This window comes from Osmerus eperlanus, chromosome 2, assembly GCF_963692335.1.
Source record: "Osmerus eperlanus chromosome 2, fOsmEpe2.1, whole genome shotgun sequence".
Taxonomy (NCBI): Eukaryota; Metazoa; Chordata; class Actinopteri; order Osmeriformes; family Osmeridae; genus Osmerus; species Osmerus eperlanus.
In genome coordinates, this window is record NC_085019.1 from 12,771,250 (window position 1) to 12,796,311 (window position 25,062).

Here is a 25,062-nt window from a genome sequence, read left to right on the forward strand (position 1 = left end):
CGGAACGCACCTCTTTTCAGCAACAGCTTCATAGCAAATCCTGCTTTAGCTACATTGTCCCAGGTTTTCAAAACCGTCCTTGGTGAAATGGTTCGCGCAAATGTGTCGAGGGTCTGCACAGGGATCTTCTACGCTACGGTATAGACAAACATCAGCCATGCCCGTCTAGTCAATGTTAGCTAGACTCTAGCTCATCTGCTTTTTATTAACGCTGATTTGCAAGGAATGCAAGAACAGCTAGATAGATTTTTTACATTTAGTCATTTAGCAGACACTCTTATCCAGAGGCGACTTACAGTAAGTACAGGGACATCCCCCCCCGAGGAAAGTAGGGTGAAGTGCCTTGCCCAAGGACACAACATAATTTGGCACGGCGGGGAATCGAACTGGCAACCTTCAGATTACTAGCCCGATTCCCTAACCGCTCAGCCACCTGACACCTCAACAATGGTTATGCTCAAGCCTTTGGCGAGCATAACCATTGTTGATAACATTCGTCTTGGTCTCGATTGCGTTGCTTCTCATGGGATTTACATAACGTTGCACGGTTAGGCTTGAATTAAGTTTTTGTGGCATAAAGTGCCTTGTGTGCACCAATGGACCTCAGTGCTAGCCTAACGTCACAACATCAGCACACGTTAGCAACGATGCATAGATACGACGTGCTGACATGCTAGTAAGACTGTTGCTCAGCAAGTTTCGTGGTGTACTAGCAGCATCATACATTTAAGCAATTCAAGACTGGCATGTACAGTAAGGCATGTACAGTAAGTAATGTCACATTAAACTAGAGAGGGTGTGCTTGCTTGCGTCGGTTGCAGGTGGGTCCGTCCCTTTAAGTTTTTCTCTTCTAGTGAAATTTTTCACTAGCATTTAGCCTACTCATATTGCGTAATTCATTAAAAAAAAACTTTGAAACAAACAACTGTAACAACGCTGTCACCGGCAGTATTTCAGATGGAATCGCGATTCAAACAGTACCATCTGCCTACTGAAAATATGCCCCCAAAAACGTAAATAAGCTTGACATCTATTTAGGGAGAATTGGCTATTTAAAAAGAGGTTTGCTACGAGCAAGCTAGTTGTGGTGGCTAGCCAAACTGTGAGGGGATTGTTTGAAAGCGCCGGAAATGAGAACGTTTCTTTTGACATAAAGTTTAGGCTGTGGCACTGAAGCTAGCGACGCACCACACAAGCTTGAGTTTAATACATTATTTAATGTTACATTACTTACTGTACACGCAAGTCTTGATTTGCTTAAATGTACATGTATGATGCTGTTAGTACACCACGGCACGATACTCGCTGTATCGTGCAACATCTATGCACGTTGTATCCATGCGTCGTTGCTAACGTGTGCTGACACTGTGACGTAGGCTAGCACTGATACCCTTTGTTGACAAAAGGCACTTTTTGCCACAAAAACTTAAGTTCAGCCTAAACCTTGCAACGGAACGTAAATCCCAATAGAAGCAACGCAATCGAGACCAAGACGAACATTTTGACACCGCCGTTTTCTATGTAGTCCAAATATTGACTGATCCTTAGGGGTGGGAAAATAATAATAATAATAATATATGTGTGAGAGAACAAAGGTTGTGCCCTTTCCGAAGGCAAAGCACACCCAATAATGTATTTAAACTCAAGCTTGTGTGGTGCGTCGCTGTCTTCAATGCCACAGCCTAAACTTTGTCAATCGTTTGTGAAAACGGCTAACAGTCATGTGTCCTGCGTGCAGCCCTCCACTATGTGTGTGTTCAGATACACAACCTTCTACACATACTACACCCTGCTGCTCCTCTCCCTGCTGCTGTCATGCCTGTCTGACCAGCCCCCCCTCTTCTGCCAGGCCGTTAAAGACACAGTGAGTCCGCCTCCATCTTTCTGTCTGTCTGTCTCCCTCACTGTCTCCATCTTTCTTTCCTTTTTCTAGATCACTGAGATATTTTTAGTAGAGCACTGTGTAAAAAAAAATAGGCAGACGTTCCATTGTGTTTCATTGCACGCTGTTTTTATGAATGCAAACTGTGTGTGTTCATCTCAAATGTGTTTTGATGCACGCTGTACAAACCATTGAGTGTTGTAATGAACACATGCCGAGTGTATAAACTGGCACTTTGTGCATGGAGAGAGTGGATGCGGGGTGCAATGCACTGTGTTTGTGTCATATTGTATCAATCTGCGTGAACAGACCGGCTACAATGATGTTTGCCATGTCTAGTTGTTTCTAGCCATTGCTTACCTTGTTGAGCCACTGAGATAATGTTTTATCTCTTATCAGTACAGTATCTAGCAAATACATTTTCCACACATCTATAGCCAGTAAGTAGTTGACCTCTTTTAACTCTAGGCTATGTAAACAGTCTATTAGAAGATCAATGAGAAAAACATGTAAAAAAAAAAAGAAGATATTTCCAAACTGCCACTGTATTTAAGCCTACATGTACTGATTCAAAATAGGTAATGGTAGTCTTTTTACAGTGTTGTTTTGGATGTTCTAATTCAGTGTGAATGTGTGGACTGCAGAATCCCTGTCCTGAAGCTGGGGCCTCCTTCCTGTCCAGAATAAGCTTCTGGTGGATCACTGGGTAAGTTACATCAGCCAACGGGAAACAGGGTGTGGAGGGCTTCAGTCAATGGGCATCAAGAACAGACTGGTGGGTAGGAGATATTGGCCAATGGTTAATAGACAGATGAATGGAGGACTCAGGAGGACCTGAAGTGCTGACAAGTTTCCCTTTTGGGCTCTTGTTAGTTGTTATGGCTCTATAATACACCCCTGTTTTGTCTCTTTCTCTCACTTTCCACTTGTGTTCCTCACCCCTTTTCTTTCTCCCTTGTATTCTTTCCACCATGGCCCACTTCTCTGCTCTCTTCTCCTGTTCCAGGCTGATGGTGACCGGCTATAAGCGCCCCCTGGAGGAGAAGGACCTGTGGTCTCTGAACTCAGAGGATCGCTCCCAGCAGGTGGTTCCCCAGCTTGTACGCCGCTGGAACACAGAGTGCCAAAAGGTCAAAAGGTCAGGAGCCTGGAGACCAGGGGAGGAAATAGCTTTTTGCCATGCATAAGCCCTTCCAACATAAGTAGCTTTTAAGAAAGAGTGCCTTGGAGCCTTTGGGGTCACACGCTCTGCAAGGCGATACTCTTTACTGTTCCAGCGAAAACTCTCCTTTTCTCTTTTCCTGTGCCAGGCCGGAAGAGAAGACCCTGTACTCTCCCAAACGAGCATCCAGGGCTGAGAAGAAAGAGGGCCGGCCTGTGGAGGAGTCTGAGATCCTGATTGTGAAGGCCCCCCAGAAGACAGACGAGCCCTCGCTGTTCTGGGCCCTGTGTCTTACCTTTGGCCCATACTTTCTTATCTCCTCCCTCTACAAGATCATTCAGGACATCCTCATGTTTGTCGGCCCTGAAATCCTCAGGTAAAGCTTCTCTTTTTTTGTCCCCCAAAGTTTTTTTTCCTCCTACTTCTTTTTCTTTTTGTTCAGCTCAGTCTCTCCTCCCCTCTCTCCTCCCCTCTCTTCTTCTATCTACTTTCTCACTCTCTCTGCCTGTACCCCCTGCCTTTTGGGCTCCCCTGTCTCTGGGCCTCTTGTAACAAATGCGGAATAATTGAGTACATGCGTTTTGGCATGGTGGTGGAACCACAGATTAGGTTACAGGCTGAAGACGATTTGACTGTTGAGCAGCTCCCTCTGGTAGAGAGCGCCAAGCTAATAAGTGCATGCAGGCTGGAGTTAGCAGTCCCAGTTAAAGCTAGTTTTGATAAACAGGTCAGCCCTAGTGATGTCGGTTGTTCGAGAGATTTTACTGTGTTTTAAAAAACAATGTGGAGTGGCTTATGCTTCATTCTGTCTAGCCTTCTGTCTTTCTTTCTCTCTACCTCTTCCATTTTCTTTCTCCCTCTTTCTTTCCTTCCCCAGAGCCCACTTTTTGTTCCCTCGTCCTCTTTGGTTGTGTTTGCCACTCCTGTTAGCAAAGCAGCCTGTTGCCTGATGAGAGACTCTCAGACACTTCTCCGCCCTTCCCTTCCTTTCTCCTCCACTCCACTTCACCCATCCCTCCCTCCCTTTCCTTCCCCCAGGCTCCTGATCCGCTATGTGAATGACTCCAGCGCCCCTTCCTGGCAGGGCTACTTCTACACCGCTCTGCTGTTTGTGTGCACATGCGTGCAGACACTCATCCTGCAGAAGTACTTCCACGTGTGCTTTGTCACTGGCATGCGCCTGCGAACCGCTATTGTGGGGGCCGTTTACCGGAAGGTACACACACAGTAATAATGTCATTCAATGTTGGGGCTATCTCGTTGTTATGATCAGTGACCTATGCACTTTTGTAAAGGAAGTGCATAATGGAAGTCGCTTTGGATAAAAGCGTCTGCTAAATGCATAAATGTAAATTTAGCAGATGCTTTTATCCAAAGTGATGTATAGATGGGGAATCAAACTTGATCTGCAGTCAAATGCTCTACCCCTGAGCAATACCCATTCCTACACACATGCGTGCGTGCATGCATGCACGCACACACCTACCAGTGTTGCAATCTATAGCCTGCATTGATTTATCTTTGCTACTCATTCCTGAGCTTGTTTTCACTCTTGTATTCTTAAACTAGAGAGGGTACAATTTCAGGGGAAATTGTGGGGTGTGCTTGCGCCGGGTGCAGATGGGTTATGTAAATCTGAGTCCACACATTCGTAGATGTAGGCCTACGTTTCAACTATATGGAAACAGATTATGAGGTCGTCGAACGGATTAAATGAGCGAAAACGAGACAATTCCCCCTCATCTGTCCATATGAGAAATGCCTATGGCAAGCTAACTAGTGCTAGCGCTGGGCATGTTAGCCGTTTTCACAAACGATTGACAAAGTTTAGGCTGTGGCCTTGAAGACAGCAACGCACCACACAAGCTTGAGTTTAAATTAGTGCTGTCAGTTAAACGCGTTATTAATGGCGTTAACGCAAACCCATTTTAACGGCGTTAATTTTTTTATCGCAAGATTAACGTTCTTTTTGTCCTAGCTTTTTTTTTCACATGCTGTTGCAACGACTACTGACGTTAGAAAAACTACAACACCAAACCAGATCTAGCTAGACCGGAAACAAAACAACAGGCAGGCCGCACACACTTGTTTGGGCTTGCGAGCCGGCTAAAGAGTAGTAGGCTAACGTTACGTTTTGAGTGGATACCGAGCGCGAGACGCCAAAATGGATGCCAATAAGATACTGAATGGAAAGGTTACTTTTAAAAAGTTGCCAAATGGTTCCATTGACAAGACCAAATTGATCTGTGTGTTTTGTCGTTGTGAACTGAGCTATCATTGCAGCACGTCCAGTCTGAAATACCACTTGATGGCCAAGCACACAGCTGATGCGAATTCTCCGCCCCCTCGGAAAGCCAGGCAATGTTGCAATGTTGTTTTCAATAAAAAAAAAACATTTGCACTAACTAAGCAATCCAATCCACTTTTCCATGTTGATAAGAGCATTAAAATGCGAAAAAAAATTATGGGACAAAAAGAAATCAAGGGACATTTAGAATAGATAAAAATGTGCGATTAATTGCGATTAATCGCGAGTTAACTATGACATTAATGCGATTTAATATTTTAAACGTGATATTAAATATTTTAAGCACTAGTTTAAATACATTATTTAATGTGACATTACTTACTGTACATGCAAGTCTTGAATTGCTTAAAGATCCTGTAAAGTGGACCTGAAAACGAGTTTTAAGTTCGTCACACCACAGAATAATGTGTTATTAACTACCCATCCAAATTCGAATGAAAAAATTACACCGACAAGTATGTTAAATTAGGCTTTGAAATCGTGAAAAAATCAGCAGTCTTCTCTACTTGAGACTGGGGGGGCGTGTCCCCTGAAGGAGCTGAAGCTCCGCCCCTCGCTGCCTAGTGCCTACCTCCGACCCAGATAATAGATGCTATGTCAAGCCGAACAAAACCATATAGAATTAGAATTTATTTGTTCAATGAGTGAAACATACAGATGCATAAAAATGAAATGTTCCCCTGAGCTGTAACAGTAAAAATGAACACCAGAGACAGCAGACAGTGAGCTCTCCAACTAGGCTACTTCTAACACATTAGCTACCATTTCACCAAAATACCCTCATTCTACACAGAGTAGCCTAATATCAATTTAGCGGTTTGCATGAACTCATAGCAGAGATACCTCTGGAAAAGTTATCTAGTATAATTATAACAAGCACACAGAACTGAGTGATGAACTGCTGGCAGCGGTGGATTGTCCAGGTGCGACTGGAGGAGGAACGGCCGGGAGGGCGATGCTCGGTATGGCTCCGCGCTGCAAGAGAAGCTGTGTGTCCGCGAACCCCGTCTGTCTCTGGTCCATGTTAAAACTATCCGCTGTGAAATGGTCACTGCATTTAGTCATTTAGCGGACTCTCTTATCCACTGCAGAGGCAGCTGTTGGAGTTTATACAAAGCTTTCCATCAGCGTGGCTCTTCACAAAATCTATCCACCTATTTTTCCTTTCATTATCAATAGGGAACTTAAATGGCGTTGCAGCGCAGCTGGAGTTCTTGCATCCAGGGAAGATGCAGTTGCGGTTGGTGGGAGACATCCTGAAGCTAGCTAGCTAGCTGATGTAGGCTACAATAACAGTACAGCAGGAGGAGCCATTCAGTGATCTGACGTAGATAGGGCGAAATGACGTAGATAGGGCATTTTTTGGCTCCGCCCATTAAAACCTGATCTGAAAACGGAAGAGAAACTGTTCTTCGGTCCAACTCCACATTTCGGTGCGACAAAGTTTTTGCGCTTTGCACATGCTTTCAGGAACTCATTTCACACGTATATAATGTACTTAGAAGCAAAACATGGAATTTACTTTACAGGATCTTTAAATGTATGATGCTGCTAGTACACCACAAAACTCGCTGAGGGGGCTGGTCAGACAGGCAGGACAGCAGCAGGGAGAGGAGCAGCAGGGTGTAGTATGTGTAGAAGGTTGTGTATCTGAACACACACATAGTGGAGGGCTGCACGCAGGACACATGACTGTTAGCCGTTTTCACAAACGATTGACAAAGTTTAGGCTGTGGCATTGAAGACAGCGACGCACCACACAAGCTTGAGTTTCAAATACATCATTTAATGAGACATTACTTACTTTACATGCAAGTCTTGAATTGCTTAAATGTATGATGCTGTTAGTACACCATGGCACGATACGACACTTGCTGTTCAACAGTCTTACTAGCGTATCTATGCGTCGTTGCTAACATGTGCTGACATTGTGACGTAAGGCTAGCACTGAGTTCCCTTTGTACACACAAGGCACTTTTTGCCACAAAAACGTTGTAACCTCTTAAACCGTGCAACGGAACGTACATCCCAATACAAGCAACGCAATCGCTAACAAGGCAAACCTTTTGACACCGACGTTGTCTATGTTGCCCAAATATTGAGGGATCCTTAGAGGTGGGAAAATAAATAATTATCAGAAGAATATATGGGAACAATGGTTGTGCTCGCCGAAGGCTTAAGCACACCCAATTATGGTGTATCCAGAACAACAGGTCAGAAGGCCTACAACGACCATCTTTGAGTTTGAGTAGCTACACAATTTACATTTATGCATTTAGCAGACGCTTTTATCCAATACGACCTACATTTACATTTAGTCATTTAGCAGACGCTCTTATCCAGAGCGACTTACAGTAAGTACAGGGACATTCCCCCCGCGGCAAGTAGGGTGAAGTGCCTTGCCCAAGGACACAACGTCATTTTTGCGCGGCCGGGGAGTCAAACCGGCAACCTTCTGATTAGTAGCCCAATTCCTTAACCGCTCAGACATCTGACTCTATTTATCATCACAGTACCACACAAGCTCTTCCAAAACCCATCTCTGACCATTAATTCATCAGGCCCTGGTGATCAGTAATGCGGCTCGGCGCACCTCCACGGTGGGTGAGATCGTCAACCTGATGTCTGTGGATGCCCAGCGCTTCATGGACCTCATCACTTACATCAACATGATATGGTCGGCCCCACTGCAGGTCATCCTTGCCCTCTACTTCCTCTGGCAGGTACCGTGCTCTCAACAATGCCATGGTACCATAGCCTTAGCTAGCACTTTAGTGCACTAGAATGCTCTTTGATCTGTCAGTTTGTAATAAATATAATCTCAAAATGTATTCAGAGTTTCAGGTTTGCCAGAAAGTCTTGCTTAACAAATTAATACATGTTTATTAATGTTTTTGCCTTTCTTATTCTGTATTTCATTGACCCGTCAGTATTCTTTTATGACTTGTCTCTGCTGTAGAACCTGGGTCCTTCTGTTCTAGCTGGAGTGGCAGTGATGGTTCTGATGGTACCAATCAATGCTGTTATCGCCATGAAGACTAAAACGTACCAGGTCAGAACCCTTTTCTGCCCGACCACCTTACCCTGCCAGACCACCTTACCCTGCCATTACCCCTTTTTGTCTTATTTTCCCACACTCTCAAAGAGCTAAGCCAAAAGGATGTGTATGTATTTGTTGTTGCCAGACATTTTTCCTAATGGTTCATGTCTTCACCCTGTGTCTTTTTAACCAAATTGCTTTCTTGATATTTAAATGAACTTTAATTACATTCTACACAAAACGATGAACACATGGTGCAGATGTAATCGCTACTAGTGTTCTCTTATTACTCTTAAGTGTAGACTATTTAATAGCCTGCTTTGCATTCAAAATCATACTCAAGAGTACTCTACAGCAGTGGTCTTCAACCCTGGTCCTCAGAGCCCACTGTCCTCCATGTTTTAGATGTTTCCCTGCTCCAACACACCTGATTTTGCCCACTGCTTTACAGCATAGCCTACTTCAGCATATTACTTAAGATTACTCTGAAGCATACTTCTGTGTGCCAACCTGTGTTTCTCCGGTAACGGGGAGCAGGTAGCCCAGATGAAGAGCAAAGACAACCGAATCAAGCTGATGAATGAAGTGCTGAATGGGATCAAGGTATTGAAGCTGTACGCCTGGGAACTGGCCTTCAAGGACAAGGTGTCGGCCATCCGGGAGAGCGAGCTGCGCGTCCTCAAGAAGACGGCCTACCTGGGCGCTGTGTCCACCTTCACCTGGGTCTGCGCCCCATTTCTGGTGAGTGAGGGTTCACACACGCATACACACACTACTCACATGGATTTGCTCACGCACTACTTACACACACAAACACCACATGTGCACACTCCCACACGCACTAAATACTGACAATGTTGTAATCGGTTGACTTTTTGCTCCTCAAGCACCATTTTTCTAATCCCATCCATACCTGTAGGTGGCTCTCTCTACCTTCACCGTGTACGTGCTGATTGACGAGAAGAATGTGCTGGATGCCCAGAAGGCCTTTGTGTCTCTGGCACTCTTCAACATCCTGCGCTTCCCCCTCAACATGCTGCCCATGGTCATCAGCAGCATGGTGCAGGTACGTGTGCCGAGGACCCCTGTCCACATCTGTCAATCTGTCAATCAATAACCCCCCCCCCCCACACACACACACACACACCAATCAGTCACCATGTCAATCAAGCAATCATCCGGGTGTCTTGATTCTTTAAAGGTGACATGACATGAAAACTTCACTTTAGGAGGTTATTTAACATTAATGAGTTCCCCTAGCCTGCCTTTGGTCCCCCAGTGGCTAGAATTTTTGATAGGTGTAAACCAAGCCCTGGGTGTTCTTCTCCGCCTTTGAGAAAATGAAGGCTCAATTGCTCTGTTTGAAAATCTCCTCCTTGTGACATTACAAGGAGGAAGGTTACCTCCCCTCTCTCTGCTTTGCCCGCCCAGAGAATCTGGCCCGCCCATAAGAAACTGAGCTACGACCGTGCAAGTGTTTTTATCCTCGGAAAACATCATGGCTTGCAAACGAACGAAGCATTACATTTGCTCAGTTTGGATGTACAAAGGAAAACAAAAATCTTTTTACAGTTCCTTCATCCGAGCCTCTGAAGACCCAGTATCTTAATTTTATTTTCTCTGGAAATGCGCCTACACAACTTCTGTTGTAGGCGCATTTGTTTTGTATGTCTGCGCCAAACACTTCAGCCACGACTGTTTCCTCAACTTGAGCTAATACAAAACTGGCCTTGCTGAAATTAAATTCTGGATCAGTACTAACTCTCCTTCGTCCAGCTACTAACCTCGGACAAGTAAGTTAACTAACGCTATATCATTTTGTAGCTTTACTGTATATGGTTACCTAGCTTGCTACGCTTAGAATGTGGCTGTTACATTAGCTCTGCAGCTAACAGCTGAGTTACTGTCGCTAATGGAAAGGTAGATAGCATCAAGTATGTGTGTGAATACACATGCTGTAACGTGTGTTGTACACTTCTTTGTTATTTGGATAACCGTTCTGCTGTTGGTGTTATGGCGCGCGCGATATCCGCCTTTCCCCTCATTGAAATGACTGAGTGTGTACCTCTGCAAACCAGGGTTATCAGATGAGAATAGGCAAATTCAAGGCCTCTTACAGCAACGGGGCTACAGCCATTGCGATACATCCATTGTAAACATTAGCGCATGGTGCCGCCCCTCCGCTCCTCATTAGCATTTAAAGCTACAGACACCAAAACAGCGCGTTCTGAGGAAAGCTCCTTGTGGGACTGCTAGTAGTGGCTGTAATTCTATACCAAGGCTGAATTTCGGGAAAGAGACCTCTGATACAGTATTAGGGGACCAATAAGGCCTATATAAAAGCATCCAAAAACAGCATGTCATGTCACCTTTAATATCGATCTTTCATTCTAATGTGAACTAACCTTGGGCGAGTTTAAACTTGCTTCTACACTGCTTCTACAGGCAGGATATCTTTTCACAAACCTTTTATTTCTAACACTGTCCCATGTCCTGTTCCCCAATACAAACACACATTAAACATTGTACAGTGGTTCAGTTAAGATCTTTGAGCATCACCCTTTGGCAATTGAAACACTATTATAAATGTCACAAAATAAATAAAACTAAAATAAATAAATAATATAAAATCACACAATACTAAATAAATATGATACCTTTACTGGTAGTGAATGGTCTTTATCAGGTCTACGGCGACAGTCTCTTTTGGAATCCAGATTGACGGATTGACCAGTTTGTTGTAGAGGCCTCGGCGCGCTGTGCTGCTGGTGGCGATGGACAGCACGTTGGTCAGTCGTGGCGCCGCCGGTCAGTGTGCTGAGGCCTCTACCGGGTCTTCGAGCGTCTACTGCACCTCCAACATGACACACAGTTGGCCACCGCTGCTATGTTATGGTACATGTTAGCTGTGCTATATTCTCTAACCAGGTGGAACATATGCCATATTTAAATGTACAGCCTAGGCCAGTGTTGTTGAGCTATATACAGTATATTACCATTTTAATATATGCATAGGCATATATTATTATATTAGGCTTATAGGCATATTGTATTATATATTATTAGATTAGGCATGATATATATGTGTGCTAATTTGATATTTATTATTTGTATTTATGTGTTTAACCTTTTTTTTCTGGCAAAATAAAGAACAGCCTCTTATCAATGATGGCTTGAAATATACACTGCCTGGCAAAAAAATAAGTCACCATCTGGATTAAGCAAATAGGTAAGAGCCTCCCATTGGATAATTACTGCATGGGTGATTATGTTTAAGCTGGCAACAAGTTATTTAACCCTAACTGATTCAGTGACTAGCTTCTCATTTCTTAAACAACCGTGTCGAAGGACACATCCTGTGGTCGGGGAAAATATGTTAATCTCTTTCAGAAGGGTCAAATTATTGGCATGCATCAAGCAAATTATTGGCATGCATCAAGCAAAAAAAGCTGAAACTACTAAAATCGGGATAAGAACTGTCCATATTGGACTCTGGAGCAATGGAAGAATGTACATCAGGGTAAGAAGAGAGGCGGCTGAAGTGATGCACCCATCATGCCTTGTGCCTACCATTTAAGCATGTGGGGGCAGTGCTATGATCTGGGGTAGATGCAGTTGGTCAGGTCTAGGTTCAGCAACGTTATGCACCCAAAGAAGGTGGTCAGCTGACTACCTGAATATACTGAATGACCAGGTTATTCCATCAATGGATTTTTTTCTTCCCTGATGGCACGGGCATATTTCAAGATGACAATGCCAGGATTCCTCAGGCTCAAATTGTGAAAGAGTGGTTCAGGGAGCATGAGACATCATTTTCACGCATGGATTAGCCACCACAGAGTCCAGACCTTAGCCCCATTGAGAATATTTTGCGAGAGTCTTCTTTTGAGAAGACTTTGTGCAGTGGTCCGACTCTCCCATCATCAATACAAGATCTTGGCAAAAAATGTATGCAGCTCTGGACAGAAAGAAATGCTGTGACATTGCAGAAGCTAAAGGTGGTCCAACGAAATATTAGTGACTTTTTTTTGGCCAGGCAGTGTATGTGTGTGTGTGTGTGTGTATATCTAGGTAGATATAGATTAGTGCTGTCAAACAATTAAAATATTTAATCGCATTAATGTCATAGTGAACTCGCGATTAATCGCACACTTTTATCTATTCTTAATGTCCCTTGTTTTTTTTTTCTCATTTTAATGCTCTCATCAACATGGAAAAGTGGATCGGATTGCTTGGTGCAAATGTATTTTTTTCCAATGAAAACAACATTGCAATCGCCTGGCTTTGACGAGGGGGCGGAGATTTCGCATCAGCTGTGTGCTTGGCCATCAAGTGGTATTTCAGACTGGACGTGCTGTGATGATAGCTCAGTTCACAACGACAAAACGCACAGATCACTTTGGTCTTGTCAATGGAACCATTTGGCAACTTTTTAAAAGTAAACTTTCTTATTGGCATCCATTTCGGCGTCTCGCGCTCGCTATCCACTCAAAACGTAACGTTAGCCTACTACTCTGTAGCCGGATCGCAAGCCCAAACAAGTGTGTGCGGCGTGCCTGTTGTTTTGTTTCCGGTCTAGCTAGATCCGGTGTGGTATTGTAGTTTTTCTAACGTCAGTAATCGTTGCAACAGCATGTGATAAAACTAAAAAGTTTGCTAGGCCAAAAAGAACGTTAATCTCGCGCAAAAAAAATGTACGCCGTTAAAATGGGTTTGCGTTAACGCCGTTAATAACGCGTTTAACTGACAGCACTAATATATATATATATGTATATAAAAGAAAAGACGCAAAATTTTTAGCGTCTTTTCTTTTCTCTCTGTCCGTCTCTTGGTTTCTCTCCTTTCTTCCTTCCGCAGGCGAGCGTGTCCATGAAGCGTCTGCGTGTGTTTCTCTCTCACGAAGAGCTGCAGGCGGACAGTGTGGAGCGCAGGCCTACTGTAGGCTGTGAGTCTCTTACACACACACACACACACACAATACTCACACATCACACACAGGCTTCCCACATAGGTCAGTCCCTCTATGCCAGGGGTGCACAATTAAAATTCAAAGAGGTCAATTGACTTCCCCTTAAAGGCCCAAACCATTACCATGGTAATGGTTTTTGCCTCGTCCATTAATTTTATATAGTGAGACAAGTTATCCCTTATCAGCGTTAGCAATAATAATAATAATAAATATAGCTGCAAGCAGCAATGAGGTGGCCAAGCAATCGAATGACCCATAAAACATGTTGTACATCCTCAGAAGAGGGTTAAGAGTACACGCAACAAGTTTGGTGCGAATCCATCAAAGATTTGCTGAGATACGACCCAACTTCCTGTTTGCTGGCTTAACGGCACATTTTGATTGGCCGTACCAGGCAAACGGTTTTGAAAATCCAAAAAACATATGATGGCTTTTGTGAGGCTTGGTCTGAAGATGATCTCTGCCAAATTTGGTGAAGATTGGAAAACATTTGTAGGAGGAGTACAGAAAAAAGTTTTTTCAGTAATTCAAAATGGCGGCCGCATCAATTCGGCTGTTATCACAAGTTATCATGTATCACACACGGGATGTCCCAAGATATCATGAGACAAAGGAATCACTTAATAAAGGCAAACGAATCAACAGTTATTGGCCAAAACACATTTTTGCATCCTGCGGCCACGCCCAGTGATCACATGACACCAAATTGTTTGGACATCCTCAGATGAGGGTTCCGAGTCATCATACCAAGTTTGGTGTTGATTTCTCAAGGATTGGCTGAGATATGACCCAACTTCCTGTTTGGTGTCTTTGCTGCCGATTTTGATTGGCTGTACCGGACAAACGCTACCAAACAAATCTTTGGATAACTTCTGTGAGGGTTGCTCTGACGATGATGTGTGCCAATTCTGGGGAAGATTAAAGAAGAATTGTAGGAGGAGTAGGCTTTCAAAAGTTTTCGATAAAACCGAAAATGGCGGAAAATCTATATAACCGGAAATTGACGTCATAGGGTGTGTTGAACTCGTCTTGACCCAGGGAATCCAATGGTACCTCATTTTTACCTCATTAGTTACGTGTGTAAACACAAGTCCAACTTTGACCCGTTGGTGGCGCTAGAGTGCTCCAATGGGAGACATGAAACTTGGTGAATATAAAGAGGGGACTGTGCTTAATGAGTGTGCCAAATTTCACAACTTTTTACCATACGGTTCTAGGGGCTGCCATAGACTCCAATGGCAGAAGAAGTGGAATAATAAATATAGCTGCAGGCAGCAATGGCGGGTTCCTCCTCAGCATTGCAAACCATTACAAAATTGACATGACACAGACATGTATTTCATACATGTACACAACATTTCAATACAATTGGATCAATGGCTGATTTGAAGTCATTTTTTGAAATTCTTCACAAATTGTCACTGTAGAGAAATATCCATGCTGCCGACATTATGGGTTCTTGAGACTTCTTTGTTCCCCATTGGCAATAAGGCATGCGTACCAACTTTTAGACATTTTGGACTGACAGGGTTAAAATGCCACCCTTTTGAAAGTGACAACTTTGAAGCGTGTTCTGTCAGGCCACCTGTGCTCTGGTCAGGCCCATCATGCAGAGATCCATTCTTTAAAAGCTTTGATTACAACAATAACTTTATGAAAGTCAGAATACACTTTAGTAAAGGACGTGTGTAGTTTATGTACTACTACTGCTTGCTCTGCCCACACACTTTCCCCATCCATGCTGTTTCCCTCTTTGCCAGTGCGGGTGGTGCGGTGGCCGCATGAGGTTTAGGTGTAGTCCAAAAGTTGCCTCCCACAATCAAAACATATTAACCGCAAGATTGTTTTCAAACTTTCTCAAAGATGGCTTGAAAACCACAGATATTGACTCTCTTCTTGAGTAGATCTCTTTCCAGAATCTCAGTCAATCCAGAATCAAGATTAGCCTCATAGGCAATTGGTCTGGTCTAGGGCACAGCCCACGTTCAGCTCCTTGCAAGTATAGCCTGTGATAGTAAAATGGCCGACTCTCTGTTCCCATTAAACTACACAGCATGCACACTCAAGGTGACCAACAAGATTATATTAACTAACAAACAATGGCCGGGTTTCCCAGATTCGTTAAGAAGCTCTTAACGCTAAGAGCTTCTTAAGAGCGTTCTAAGAACGCTCTAGAACGCTCTTAGAACGCTCCTAAGAAGCTCTTAGCGTTAAGAGCTTCTTAACGAATCTGGGAAACCCGGCCAATAACATTACAAACATCTAACTGAACGAACACAACAACTGAAATCCCTTGCGTAGCTGTTGTTTTTTTAACATGCCGCACTGCATGCTGGGTACCCAAGAGCGCTGACGCTGATTATCTAGCTGTGCTCCGACTGCGTGATATGACGAGATGCTAGTGGTGCGCTGAGGTCTCAGAGTCTCCTGCCCGAGTTCAAGTTCTGCCCGATTAGCAAGCTATTTTTACTAATGTTTTGTTAGCAATTGAATGGTAATGCAAGCTAGCTAAAAACAATGTTAGTTAGCTTGGCTAAACTGGTTTTCATAGCAACAGAAATCAACAAATCAGATCAGTCGAACTTTATTCAGAAATGGGGGGATGGCGGGAACATTAAAGGTGTAGGTACAGTAAAAGTGAAATGGAACGCGTCTTTCTGCCTTGAAGCTGCGTGCGCATCAACAAGACCCCATCTATATGTAAAGATAACATCCAAGCTAACAATTTCGCCAAATCTGACTGCAGCATTGTATACCATATGTACCGTGTTATGGTTGTTTGAGTTAAACAACTTGCTAAATGAATTAAATGTCAAATCCAACTATAAATGTATAAAAGAGAGTTCCAATCAAATCTGAATTTGTTTTAAACCTAGAGGTTTAAAAGGTTACCTTTGCCTAAACTGACATGCACCAACTCAGTTTCAACAGCCATTTACACATTTAGTCTCTATTTGTTACTCTATTCTTAAGGCATGTTTAACTTAATGTCTGCACCTCTCTGTCACCAACTGTCTCTGCAGTGGGGGCTTCACAGGGTGTCTACAGGTATAAACAAGTTAAATGTAAGACCTTTTAATACCACTTCCAAATGAAATTAAAGAGACCAAACTTACGATGGAAATACAAATCAAAAGTGGAAATATACAGTCATCTTTCCAAGTAAACACTGATGTCTGTTCAATATGAACAGTATGGTAAAATGACAATAATCGGTTGAGTTTAAGAACATTGACTAAATGTGTGTAATGCGGAAGGATAACACAAAAATGTAATTGCTGTCCTAAATTATACTTATTATTACACTAGGGTGGAAATGGTGGAGCAGAAACTAACAATTCCATGAATCCCATGGAAACAAAGGCAAATGTGTGAGATGTACTGATGTGGAGCACAAATGCTCCAAGAAGCAGTACTTCTCTTGAGTGGTTTTTATTCAGATGAATAATCATTGGATTCAGGTCAAAAGTCTATCACTTGAACTAGTTTCATCACTTAAGACACAAAGTCAGCAGCTTGGCATACTGGCACATGGAAAGGATTAAACATTTAGACTTTCATCAAAGTAATGCTGGCTTGTCCTTTTTCATCAATGTCCTCAAAAAAGCAGGCTGCAGAGCTACTGTGTCTGTGGGGTGACTGTCTCTGGAGGGCTGGCAGGCAGGGGCAAGCAGGGCCTGCAGGCAGGCAGGCCAGCTGGATCAAGCTGTTCTGGGGTCAGGGCTGAAGAGAAGCTGTCCAGCTAGAGAGGGGTAGTCCAGCAAGGGGTCTGTGTGGATCTCACCATCCTCGAGTCTGTTGCATCCTCTGTTGAACTCTGTTGAGCAGGCCTCTGCATGACCCTCCAGACCTGTCAAAGTGAAGAAAGGGTCCATGTCAGTTGTGAAAAATGAAGCTTTTCCCATCTACACTTGATACAGACTTCAGTTTTGACTGTGAAATGCAGTGTCATTACTTGAACTTGAATCCAAATGTGTTGACGTCATGGAGACCCATGCAGTCACTCAAAACACAGGTTCGATTCCAGGCTCTGGCAAGAGTATTTACCTCTAAACTGGTCAATATATACACATCTGACAAAAGACCAGCTCGACCTTTGCTTGTAAACAGTGATTCTGACTGTAAGAGACCTTTAAATAGCCTGACTTACCGAAATTGGCAAAACTAGCCTGGCTAACGTAGGTCGCTTTCTCAGGGCATATGACGAATGAAACAGGCTCGCCTTGAAAAAGTCTCCCTGCCGCATAGGCTTATTACAAAGACTTTCACGCCAAAAATCACCATTATGAGCCGACAGGTCTGTGGGGAATTGCTTTTTCTCCTAAAGGCTGCTCTCCTCGACCTTTTTGATGAACAATTCGCCGAGATGCAAAATGACTCACTAATTAAAAACACAGAGGAAAAAAGCTAGAGCTACAGTAGCTACTTTTCGAGTTTGGTTTTCCGTCACTTCAGAATCACGATCTATAAGGTCTAAAAGTGCTAAACCTTCACCATAATTCAAGAGTAGTGTACTTTCACAAACCCAATCATTAATTCTAGCTTAAAATGTGTAAAACCAGGACTTACCGAAAGTGGCTGCCTCCAACACGGCTTTCACGGGAGACGACTTTCACGGGACACGGGAAACAACAATGGCCGCCGAAAAATAATTTGTATTCGTAACAGCGAGCTGCGATTGGAAGCGAAATGAAACAGGGGCTAAAAAACGAGGGTGGGGGCTTGGTCAGCACACATTTTCAAGAAAGCATGCGTGTGTCAAGGGGCTCTGGCCCCTTGTGTGTGAGAGAATGTGGAGCACGCGCGCACAGGAGCAAAGGGAGAGAGGATTTGGGGAAACAGCCCTAGAAATTAGCCAAGCATGCATGTTTCAAATATTCACTAAAAATCGAGTTTTCATGTTACAGTCAACTTTTTCTCAGATTTGTGTACTCAACATTCTCAAGAGTCTTCATATGAACTAGTGATTGAATCAGAGTATCAGTTTTTGGCCGGCGGATGTGTAAAGCATTATTTTAGCATTAGCAATAAATTCAATTTGCTTTATATCAATCATTTTTAGAGGTATGAAGTTGCCTTTGCACATGGTAACATGTTGTAGTGTCTTCCACGTGACATACCAAGTTTGGTGTTGATATCTCAAAGATTTGCTGAGATTTGACCAAACGTCCTGTTTGGTTGCTTTGTTGCAGATTTTGATTGGCTCTACCGGACAAACGGTTTTGAAAATCAGAAATCCCTACGACAACTTTTGTGAGGCTCAGTCTGGATATCATCTATGGCAATTTTGAAGAAAATTCGACCAAAAATGTAGGAGGAGTAGGGAAAAAACGCGTTTCCTTAATCTTTATTGTACAGACAAATCCAATATGGTGGCCGTTATAGCTTCTTGAGGCTTTTTTATTCCTCATGAGAAATAAGGCATATGTAATGAATTTCAGAATTTTGGGACTTATGGCCTGCAAATGGCATCAATTTGAAAATTGACATATTGGGGCGTGGCCTGTAGCGCCACCTATTGTCTCACATGGCCCATGTTTGGTATGGTAGTTACTAATGGTCTGCAGTTTCAACATGCCAAATTTCACAACTTTTTACGGTACTGGTCTAGGGGCTGCCATTGACTCCCATGGGTAAAAAATAATAATACCACCAATAACAATAGGGTTCTCCTACCGGAGGAACCCTAAATATAGCTGCAGGCAGCAATGGCGGGTTCCTCCTCAGCATTGCAAACCATTACAAAATTGACATGACACAGACATGTATTTCATACATGTACACAACATTTCAATACAATTGGATCAATGGCTGATTTGAAGTCATTTTTTGAAATTCTTCACAAATTGTCACTGTAGAGAAATATCCATGCTGCCGACATTATGGGTTCTTGAGACTTCTTTGTTCCCCATTGGCAATAAGGCATGCGTACCAACTTTTAGACATTTTGGACTGACAGGGTTAAAATGCCACCCTTTTGAAAGTGACAACTTTGAAGCGTGTTCTGTCAGGCCACCTGTGCTCTGGTCAGGCCCATCATGCAGAGATCCATTCTTTAAAAGCTTTGATTACAACAATAACTTTATGAAAGTCAGAATACACTTTAGTAAAGGACGTGTGTAGTTTATGTACTACTACTGCTTGCTCTGCCCACACACTTTCCCCATCCATGCTGTTTCCCTCTTTGCCAGTGCGGGTGGTGCGGTGGCCGCATGAGGTTTAGGTGTAGTCCAAAAGTTGCCTCCCACAATCAAAACATATTAACCGCAACATTGTTTTCAAACTTTCTCAAAGATGGCTTGAAAACCACAGATATTGACTCTCTTCTTGAGTAGATCTCTTTCCAGAATCTCAGTCAATCCAGAATCAAGATTAGCCTCATAGGCAATTGGTCTGGTCTAGGGCACAGCCCACGTTCAGCTCCTTGCAAGTATAGCCTGTGATAGTAAAATGGCCGACTCTCTGTTCCCATTAAACTACACAGCATGCACACTCAAGGTGACCAACAAGATTATATTAACTAACAAACAATGGCCGGGTTTCCCAGATTCGTTAAGAAGCTCTTAACGCTAAGAGCTTCTTAAGAGCGTTCTAAGAACGCTCTAGAACGCTCTTAGAACGCTCCTAAGAAGCTCTTAGCGTTAAGAGCTTCTTAACGAATCTGGGAAACCCGGCCAATAACATTACAAACATCTAACTGAACGAACACAACAACTGAAATCCCTTGCGTAGCTGTTGTTTTTTTAACATGCCGCACTGCATGCTGGGTACCCAAGAGCGCTGACGCTGATTATCTAGCTGTGCTCCGACTGCGTGATATGACGAGATGCTAGTGGTGCGCTGAGGTCTCAGAGTCTCCTGCCCGAGTTCAAGTTCTGCCCGATTAGCAAGCTATTTTTACTAATGTTTTGTTAGCAATTGAATGGTAATGCAAGCTAGCTAAAAACAATGTTAGTTAGCTTGGCTAAACTGGTTTTCATAGCAACAGAAATCAACAAATCAGATCAGTCGAACTTTATTCAGAAATGGGGGGATGGCGGGAACATTAAAGGTGTAGGTACAGTAAAAGTGAAATGGAACGCGTCTTTCTGCCTTGAAGCTGCGTGCGCATCAACAAGACCCCATCTATATGTAAAGATAACATCCAAGCTAACAATTTCGCCAAATCTGACTGCAGCATTGTATACCATATGTACCGTGTTATGGTTGTTTGAGTTAAACAACTTGCTAAATGAATTAAATGTCAAATCCAACTATAAATGTATAAAAGAGAGTTCCAATCAAATCTGAATTTGTTTTAAACCTAGAGGTTTAAAAGGTTACCTTTGCCTAAACTGACATGCACCAACTCAGTTTCAACAGCCATTTACACATTTAGTCTCTATTTGTTACTCTATTCTTAAGGCATGTTTAACTTAATGTCTGCACCTCTCTGTCACCAACTGTCTCTGCAGTGGGGGCTTCACAGGGTGTCTACAGGTATAAACAAGTTAAATGTAAGACCTTTTAATACCACTTCCAAATGAAATTAAAGACCAAACTTACGATGGAAATACAAATCAAAAGTGGAAATATACAGTCATCTTTCCAAGTAAACACTGATGTCTGTTCAATATGAACAGTATGGTAAAATGACAATAATCGGTTGAGTTTAAGAACATTGACTAAATGTGTGTAATGCGGAAGGATAACACAAAAATGTAATTGCTGTCCTAAATTAGACTTATTATTACACTAGGGTGGAAATGGTGGAGCAGAAACTAACAATTCCATGAATCCCATGGAAACAAAGGCAAATGTGTGAGATGTACTGATGTGGAGCACAAATGCTCCAAGAAGCAGTACTTCTCTTGAGTGGTTTTTATTCAGATGAATAATCATTGGATTCAGGTCAAAAGTCTATCACTTGAACTAGTTTCATCACTTAAGACACAAAGTCAGCAGCTTGGCATACTGGCACATGGAAAGGATTAAACATTTAGACTTTCATCAAAGTAATGCTGGCTTGTCCTTTTTCATCAATGTCCTCAAAAAAGCAGGCTGCAGAGCTACTGTGTCTGTGGGGTGACTGTCTCTGGAGGGCTGGCAGGCAGGGGCAAGCAGGGCCTGCAGGCAGGCAGGCAGGCAGGCCAGCTGGATCAAGCTGTTCTGGGGTCAGGGCTGAAGAGAAGCTGTCCAGCTAGAGAGGGGTAGTCCAGCAAGGGGTCTGTGTGGATCTCACCATCCTCGAGTCTGTTGCATCCTCTGTTGAACTCTGTTGAGCAGGCCTCTGCATGACCCTCCAGACCTGTCAAAGTGAAGAAAGGGTCCATGTCAGTTGTGAAAAATGAAGCTTTTCCCATCTACACTTGATACAGACTTCAGTTTTGACTGTGAAATGCAGTGTCATTACTTGAACTTGAATCCAAATGTGTTGACGTCATGGAGACCCATGCAGTCACTCAAAACACAGGTTCGATTCCAGGCTCTGGCAAGAGTATTTACCTCTAAACTGGTCAATATATACACATCTGACAAAAGACCAGCTCGACCTTTGCTTGTAAACAGTGATTCTGACTGTAAGAGACCTTTAAATAGCCTGACTTACCGAAATTGGCAAAACTAGCCTGGCTAACGTAGGTCGCTTTCTCAGGGCATATGACGAATGAAACAGGCTCGCCTTGAAAAAGTCTCCCTGCCGCATAGGCTTATTACAAAGACTTTCACGCCAAAAATCACCATTATGAGCCGACAGGTCTGTGGGGAATTGCTTTTTCTCCTAAAGGCTGCTCTCCTCGACCTTTTTGATGAACAATTCGCCGAGATGCAAAATGACTCACTAATTAAAAACACAGAGGAAAAAAGCTAGAGCTACAGTAGCTACTTTTCGAGTTTGGTTTTCCGTCACTTCAGAATCACGATCTATAAGGTCTAAAAGTGCTAAACCTTCACCATAATTCAAGAGTAGTGTACTTTCACAAACCCAATCATTAATTCTAGCTTAAAATGTGTAAAACCAGGACTTACCGAAAGTGGCTGCCTCCAACACGGCTTTCACGGGAGACGACTTTCACGGGACACGGGAAACAACAATGGCCGCCGAAAAATAATTTGTATTCGTAACAGCGAGCTGCGATTGGAAGCGAAATGAAACAGGGGCTAAAAAACGAGGGTGGGGGCTTGGTCAGCACACATTTTCAAGAAAGCATGCGTGTGTCAAGGGGCTCTGGCCCCTTGTGTGTGAGAGAATGTGGAGCACGCGCGCACAGGAGCAAAGGGAGAGAGGATTTGGGGAAACAGCCCTAGAAATTAGCCAAGCATGCATGTTTCAAATATTCACTAAAAATCGAGTTTTCATGTTACAGTCAACTTTTTCTCAGATTTGTGTACTCAACATTCTCAAGAGTCTTCATATGAACTAGTGATTGAATCAGAGTATCAGTTTTTGGCCGGCGGATGTGTAAAGCATTATTTTAGCATTAGCAATAAATTCAATTTGCTTTATATCAATCATTTTTAGAGGTATGAAGTTGCCTTTGCACATGGTAACATGTTGTAGTGTCTTCCACGTGACATACCAAGTTTGGTGTTGATATCTCAAAGATTTGCTGAGATTTGACCAAACGTCCTGTTTGGTTGCTTTGTTGCAGATTTTGATTGGCTCTACCGGACAAACGGTTTTGAAAATCAGAAATCCCTACGATAACTTTTGTGAGGCTCAGTCTGGATATCATCTATGGCAATTTTGAAGAAAATTCGACCAAAAATGTAGGAGGAGTAGGGAAAAAACGCGTTTCCTTAATCTTTATTGTACAGACAAATCCAATATGGTGGCCGTTATAGCTTCTTGAGGCTTTTTTATTCCTCATGAGAAATAAGGCATATGTAATGAATTTCAGAATTTTGGGACTTATGGCCTGCAAATGGCATCAATTTGAAAATTGACATATTGGGGCGTGGCCTGTAGCGCCACCTATTGTCTCACATGGCCCATGTTTGGTATGGTAGTTACTAATGGTCTGCAGTTTCAACATGCCAAATTTCACAACTTTTTACGGTACTGGTCTAGGGGCTGCCATTGACTCCCATGGGTAAAAAATAATAATACCACCAATAACAATAGGGTTCTCCTACCGGAGGAACCCTAATAATAATAATACTAACAATAACAATAGGTGCCTCGCAGCTTCGCTGCTTGGCCCCTAAATATAGCTGCAAGCAGCAATGAGGTGGCCAAGCAATCGAATGACCCATAAAACATGTTGTACATCCTCAGAAGAGGGTTACGAGTACACGCAACAAGTTTGGTGCGAATCCATCAAAGATTTGCTGAGATACGACCCAACTTCCTGTTTGCTGGCTTAACGGCACATTTTGATTGGCCGTACCGGGCAAACGGTTTTGAAAATCCCCAAAACATATGATGGCTTTTGTGAGGCTTGGTCTGAAGATGATCTCTGCCAAATTTGGTGAAGATTGGAAAACATTTGTAGGAGGAGTACAGAAAAAACGTTTTTTCAGTAATTCAAAATGGCGGCCGCATCAATTCGGCTGTTATCACAAGTTATCATGTGTCACACACGGGATGTCCCAAGATATCATGAGACAAAGGAATCACTTAATAAAGGCAAACGAATCAACAGTTATTGGCCAAAACACATTTTTGCATCCTGCGGCCACGCCCAGTGATCACATGACACCAAATTGTTTGGACATCCTCAGATGAGGGTTCCGAGTCATCATACCAAGTTTGGTGTTGATTTCTCAAGGATTGGCTGAGATATGACCCAACTTCCTGTTTGGTGTCTTTGCTGCCGATTTTGATTGGCTGTACCGGACAAACGGTTTTGAAAATCAAAAATATTTGGATAACTTCTGTGAGGGTTGCTCTGACGATGATGTGTTCCAATTCTGGAAGAAGAATTGTAGGAGGAGTAGGCTTTCAAAAGTTTTCGATAAAACCGGAAATGGCGAAAATCTATATAACCGGAAATTGACGTCATAGGGTGTGTTGAACTCGTCTTGACCCAGGGAATCCAATGGTACCTCATTTTTGAAAATCGGTCATACGGTTCAAAAGTTACGTGTGTAAACACAAGTCCAACTTTGACCCGTTGGTGGCGCTAGAGTGCTCCAATGGGAGACATGAAACTTGGTGAATATAAAGAGGGTACTGTGCTTAATGAGTGTGCCAAATTTCACAACTTTTTACCATACGGTTCTAGGGGCTGCCATAGACTCCAATGGCAGAAGAAGTGTAATAATAAATATAGCTGCAAGCAGCAATGGAGGGGCCAAGCAGTCCAGAGCAGGACATGGCCTCCATAGCACTTGCGCAACAATTAAGTCACAACAACCTGTTGCACTCATGCAACACACCAAGTTTGGTTGAAATATATGTTTGCGTTCAAGAGTACTGAGAGTTCAAAGTTATTTTTCTGGTATAACACCGCAGGCCTCCTCTGCTCCTCATGGGAACGATGGAACCCAAGTCTGGTGACAATCGCGCAAATGGTTGCTGAGATATGCTCTTGCGCCTCGTTTGGCGGCTTCGCCACCGCTTTTGATCGTCTCTACCGAACAAACGTTTTTGAAAATTGAAAATTCATCTGATTCCTTTTGTGAAACTAGGTCTAAAGATCATCTTTGCCAAATTTGGTAAACATTGGACAAAAATTGGGGCGTGCAAAAGGTTTTTACACTTTTCCATAAAATCCAAAAT

At 43.0% G+C, this 25,062-nt stretch overlaps 1 protein-coding gene across 6 annotated transcripts in view; it reads left to right on the forward strand.

The window, feature by feature from the left end:
- The window catches only part of abcc1 (ATP binding cassette subfamily C member 1 (ABCC1 blood group)), a 253,278-nt gene that overhangs the window by 16,031 nt on the left and 212,185 nt on the right, over window positions 1–25,062 (forward strand). For all 6 annotated transcript variants that reach the window (XR_009928666.1, XM_062452715.1, XM_062452728.1 and 3 more), the window contains 10 exons: window positions 1,739–1,864; window positions 2,527–2,588; window positions 2,889–3,020; window positions 3,193–3,420; window positions 4,083–4,260; window positions 7,914–8,075; window positions 8,312–8,404; window positions 8,930–9,133; window positions 9,312–9,458; window positions 13,250–13,337. Coding sequence is in view for 5 of the 6 variants with exons in the window: in XM_062452715.1 (XP_062308699.1) it covers window positions 1,739–1,864; window positions 2,527–2,588; window positions 2,889–3,020; window positions 3,193–3,420; window positions 4,083–4,260; window positions 7,914–8,075; window positions 8,312–8,404; window positions 8,930–9,133; window positions 9,312–9,458; window positions 13,250–13,337 (1,420 nt within the window). In the remaining variant the exon portion in view is untranslated. The remainder of the gene's footprint in view (window positions 1–1,738; window positions 1,865–2,526; window positions 2,589–2,888; window positions 3,021–3,192; window positions 3,421–4,082; window positions 4,261–7,913; window positions 8,076–8,311; window positions 8,405–8,929; window positions 9,134–9,311; window positions 9,459–13,249; window positions 13,338–25,062) is intronic.